Consider the following 4437-nt stretch of genomic DNA (forward strand, 5'->3'; position numbering starts at 1 on the left):
TCCATCATTGGGCCTACATGTGGGAGGAAGACAAAGTAATGATGTACATTTATGCATATATTAATTTTTTAATAATCCTGATGGATGAACTTTAGAATATTTCAGAATATGTACTTAAAAAATAAGCAGCAAATATGTTTAATGCTCAATTTAAAATGGGACTTAATTGGGATATCTCTGCTTTTGAAGCCTCAGGTGGACAGTCAAGGAACTGCAGTTCAGAAACAGAATCAGAATCAAGTTTTATTGACAGGTATTTTTAAACATACAAGGAATTTGACTTGGTGTGTTGGTGCAACAATTAACAAGAAAATAATGTATATATATATATATATATATATATATATATATATATATATAGAGAGAGAGAGAGAGAGAGAGAGAAATAACGTTAAGATATGAAAAATAAAAATTTACAAAAATATATAGAAAAATAAAACAAAACAATTAAAGAATATTTATAGAAAAACAAAATTATAATAATGAGAATGAATCTGAGAATTACTATTATGCTTTGTATTAAATGCTTTGTTGCTGAAATGTGCAATATAAACAAACTCACCTTCCTCAGTTCATAGCAGTTTTAGTGGTTTTGTGTTCCTCAAACTTCCCTCCTTGTTTAAAAGTTTGTCTGGTATCAGTGAAAAATATCCAGATTTCTAAGCTGAGTATGACAGATAATCCTCCTCTGCCAGCTGATTGGTTGAGGACACTGATTGCTGATTGCTGACTGACAGCAGCTGTGAGCTGGAGTTTAAAACAGCTGGGAGTTTTTTTTTTCAACATGAGTGACTTTATCCATCAGCAGGCCAGCCAACCCTGAAGCTCCTCATCCACAGTTTGCTGCTCACTCTGGAATGGGTATGTTTCAGTCTCTGTTTCACCAACACTGTTGTCTTTCCCGCAAAGCTTCTCATCTGAAGTCTTTCTGTGTGTTTTAGCAGGAAAGAAAGTTCTGATTGTGTTTGCCCACCAGAGCCCTGGCTCATTCAACGCTGCTGCCAAAAATGCTGCAGTGGAAATCCTGACTGCTCAGGGCTGCACAGTCGAAGTCTCAGACCTGTACGCTTTGAAGTTTAAAGCCACTGCCACTGCCGAGGACATCGTCGGTATGGAAGCATCTCAGTGGGAGTTTAGTTTTGGCTTTGATTGCTCTTCAAGGTCACAGGAAACTTTTAATTGTATCTGCAGGAGAAGTCAAGAATGCAGATCACTTCCGATATGCAGAGGAGACCAAAGTGGCATGGGAGGCTGGGAAACTGTCTGCTGATATCAAGGAGGAGCAACGCAAACTAACAGAGGCTGACCTCGTCATCTTTCAGGTAGAGAGAGTTCGCGTGACAGTAATTCATATTTCTTTTCCTGCATCTTTTGAATTGTAACAATCTCTCCTTAGTTTCCCATGTACTGGTTCACTGTTCCTGCAATCATGAAGGGCTGGATGGACCGGGTGCTCACACTGGGGTTTGCATACTCTCAGGAGAAGCGATACAGCCAAGGAGTCTTCAAGGTCTGACATAAAATCAAGCTTCTGTTTCAAGGTCAAAGCTTTATGTCTGTCTATTAAATCTGTTTTCTTTGTGCACAGGATAAGAAGGCCATGCTGTCTTTCACTACTGGTTCTCATGAGTCCATGTTCAGTGCACACGGCATCAACGGAGACATGAATGTTACCCTGTGGCCTCTGCAGGTACAGCTTCAGGGGAACATGAATCAAACTGTTTTTTTCTTAATTAAAAAGGATTAACTCAGCTCTGTTTCTCTCTCTCTGCAGAATGGTATCCTGCACTACTGTGGCTTCCAGGTTCTGGCCCCACAGATCTTCTGGGCTCCGTCTCACATTCCCACCGAGGCACGCAGCACCATGCTGGAGGGCTGGCGTACACGGCTGCAAGGTCTCATGGGAGAGCAGCCGCTCGCCTTCACTCCGATGGACTGCTTTGATGGAGAGAAGGGCTTCCAGCTGAAACCTGAGGTCTCTGAGAAACATGCTGCCAAGGAGTTTGGACTGACTGTGGGGACCCATCTGGGCAAACCTCTGCCACCAAACAACCAGATGAAAGCTGGAGTCTGACGAGGACTGGGCCTCACTGAGTCATTGTCTTAAATTTGTATGAAATAAATAAATTCTAACTGTCAGGAGCTTGGAGCACATTCTGTCTGAAAAGCATTGAGGCAATTTTCCTGATTCAGGACACATTCACACACTGACATTTCATGGTGTTAAAGTTGTGTAGCGCAGCACACTCTGAGCCACACAAACTGTTCTGTGAATGCAAATATGAAAAGAAACTGGTTTCAAGACAATAAGTCACACTTTCCAACTCAGGGACCGAAAACTTAAACTCTAATGGTCACCTGCAGCAAGGTCAGGGAATCACAGTCTTTGATTTTCTAAGAATGCAAAAATAAGCATTTTTTGTGTACAAAGCACAGCTGTAAGATCTTCAGAGAACATTACTGCACAATATTTCGCCCATAAATCTTGACTATGAGAAGGTGATGCACACCATATTTGCAGAGACAATAAAACTGTAAACCATTTTTTTCTTAGTTTCCACCAATTTAACTATAAATGCACATTGAAAATTTCACAATGCTGTAAACCAGTTTTTATTCTGGCCACCAGTGAGTAAAGTCTGGAATAAGTGGAAAAGGTTGGCCTTTTTTGGTAAAGTCCTTTCATAGAGGAATGATTTAACCATACCTCATGGGAATATGCTTTTATCACGAGTCGCCACACACGTCCAAACTCATACTCACTGGACAAGAGGTTCAGTTTGAAATGCATTTTTTAAATAAAATCCTGCTCCAACAGTTATAAAACACAGACTATCACATTCCCTGTTGGTTTTATCTCTGTTACTGTGAGTTTGATAAAACCCTGACCTTGAAAATTTCCCAGCTCCTCCTTTTTCAACCAATTAAAAAATACTCTGCAGCCTATCTGGACACTAAAAGCTGCTCTGCTCTATCTGACGTGAAACACTTTGTGCCCTCCTCGCTCTTTCACAAAAACATAATGTCCTATTGATCGCACTGCTAGCGCTGCATCCTGGTTTTGACCTCTGGGATCTGCCGGCCGTCCTGGGAGAAACGCCCTTCTCTCTGCCCGCTTTGAAGAGTTTCCAGCTGAGGCCTGAGTTCATTTAAAACAGGCTAAATGAGGAGTTTGCTCTGACAGTGGGAGCCCACCTGGGGAAACTGCTCCTCTCCCACAGCCAGATCAAAGCTGGAGGGTTGTGATGAACGCTGCTCTTTAGGTTGTGTAAGAGAAACAGAGCTTAACCTCTCGCTGATTCTCCCTAAAAGTTTCGTTAAGCTGAGTGCACTTTGTTTGGGTCCCGTGTGTAGAAGCATAAGTGCTCTGTGCCTTGTAAACACACACGCTGATGGCTAAAGAGCCTGTTTGTGAGCAGGTTTGGGCCACATGGAGGAAAAACAGAAGTGGCTGAGCACTTTTCCCAGAGAAGCAGCTTTTGTTTGGGTACGGAGGAAATGAGATTGGGGGGAGGGGGCACACTTAAAGGAAATGGCCTTCACTCTGAAGTCCAGACCACAGAGCTGTGACATGTAGGAACAGGCTCGGTGTGTAAGTTTCACAGCTGAGGTTTCACAAGGTCACTGAGTGTTTGTTTGTGTAGCACCAGGTCCAGTTTCATAATCACCTGTCTCTGCAGCCAGGACGTGTTCGGATCATTGCCTCCTTTAGCTGAAAAAACACAGAAAAATTCAATGATTATAACTTTTTTCCACCAAGGAAACTTAACAATTTTAGCATGTGTTGAATATTGTGCTGAGGCTGGAGGCCTCTGAGCTATCACTCCCTCACCACATGAGGGAAGCCGTGACAGGGAGGTTAAATCATGCTCCATGCTTATTAAATGTGTGAATCATTAAGCACGTATTTCTTCATCCTTTTAACTAAAAACACACCAGTTAAACACTCACACACACACACACACACACACACACATGAACCCTTCTATTGTTAGTGTAACGATTCTAAACTTTGTTTTCTCTGTTTGCATTATCGCCCCAGACGGAAAACTATAGTGTTGGAGTCAGAACGGCTTGGGAGTCATTTTAGTGTTTATGTATGTAAGGGTTATACCACAGTCTGTGATCTCGTGTCCATCCTGCTCTCCCATTGTCCATCCCAGTTCTCCCACCATGGCTGCAGCGGAATGCCATTTTTGGCTGGTTCAATGGGAGGAAGTGGGCACCGTCTTATGTCGGGGCCGGAACGGAGGCTCCGGATAAGCAGTCCACTTAAATTCACACGACCATCACATCTTGATTTAATGCTCAAAATGCTGACTGGAGTGAAATACATACACCTGATGAAAACTTTAAGACCAGTTGAAAAATTGCAGAATTTACATTTTTTTACTGATGGTGCTTAAAAAAGTCCTAAGTAGGGTTTTAAAAGATAGA

The 4437-nt window shown here is 42.2% G+C and overlaps 1 protein-coding gene across 2 annotated transcripts; it reads left to right on the top strand.

Moving 5' to 3' along the window:
• Positions 1 to 754: 754 nt before the first annotated feature.
• Positions 755 to 2142, top strand: LOC141807985 (ribosyldihydronicotinamide dehydrogenase [quinone]-like). Of its 2 annotated transcripts, none has more exons than XM_074694230.1 (6): positions 755 to 861; positions 942 to 1109; positions 1192 to 1322; positions 1397 to 1510; positions 1589 to 1690; positions 1775 to 2142. In XM_074694230.1, the coding sequence occupies exons 1-6, from the start codon at positions 858 to 860 to the stop codon at positions 2072 to 2074; spliced, it is 819 nt and encodes a 272-aa protein (XP_074550331.1). In that variant the 5' UTR covers positions 755 to 857; the 3' UTR covers positions 2075 to 2142. The 2 variants fall into 2 exon arrangements, with proteins under 2 accessions (XP_074550331.1, XP_074550332.1); XM_074694231.1 differs by having other exon boundaries at positions 790 to 861; positions 945 to 1109.
• The last annotated feature ends 2295 nt before the right edge of the window (positions 2143 to 4437 follow it).

Source organism: Halichoeres trimaculatus, unplaced genomic scaffold (assembly GCF_033239565.1).
Source record: "Halichoeres trimaculatus isolate MK-OKI-2021-1 unplaced genomic scaffold, fHalTri1.1 fHalTri1_scaffold_19, whole genome shotgun sequence".
Taxonomy (NCBI): domain Eukaryota; kingdom Metazoa; phylum Chordata; class Actinopteri; order Labriformes; family Labridae; genus Halichoeres; species Halichoeres trimaculatus.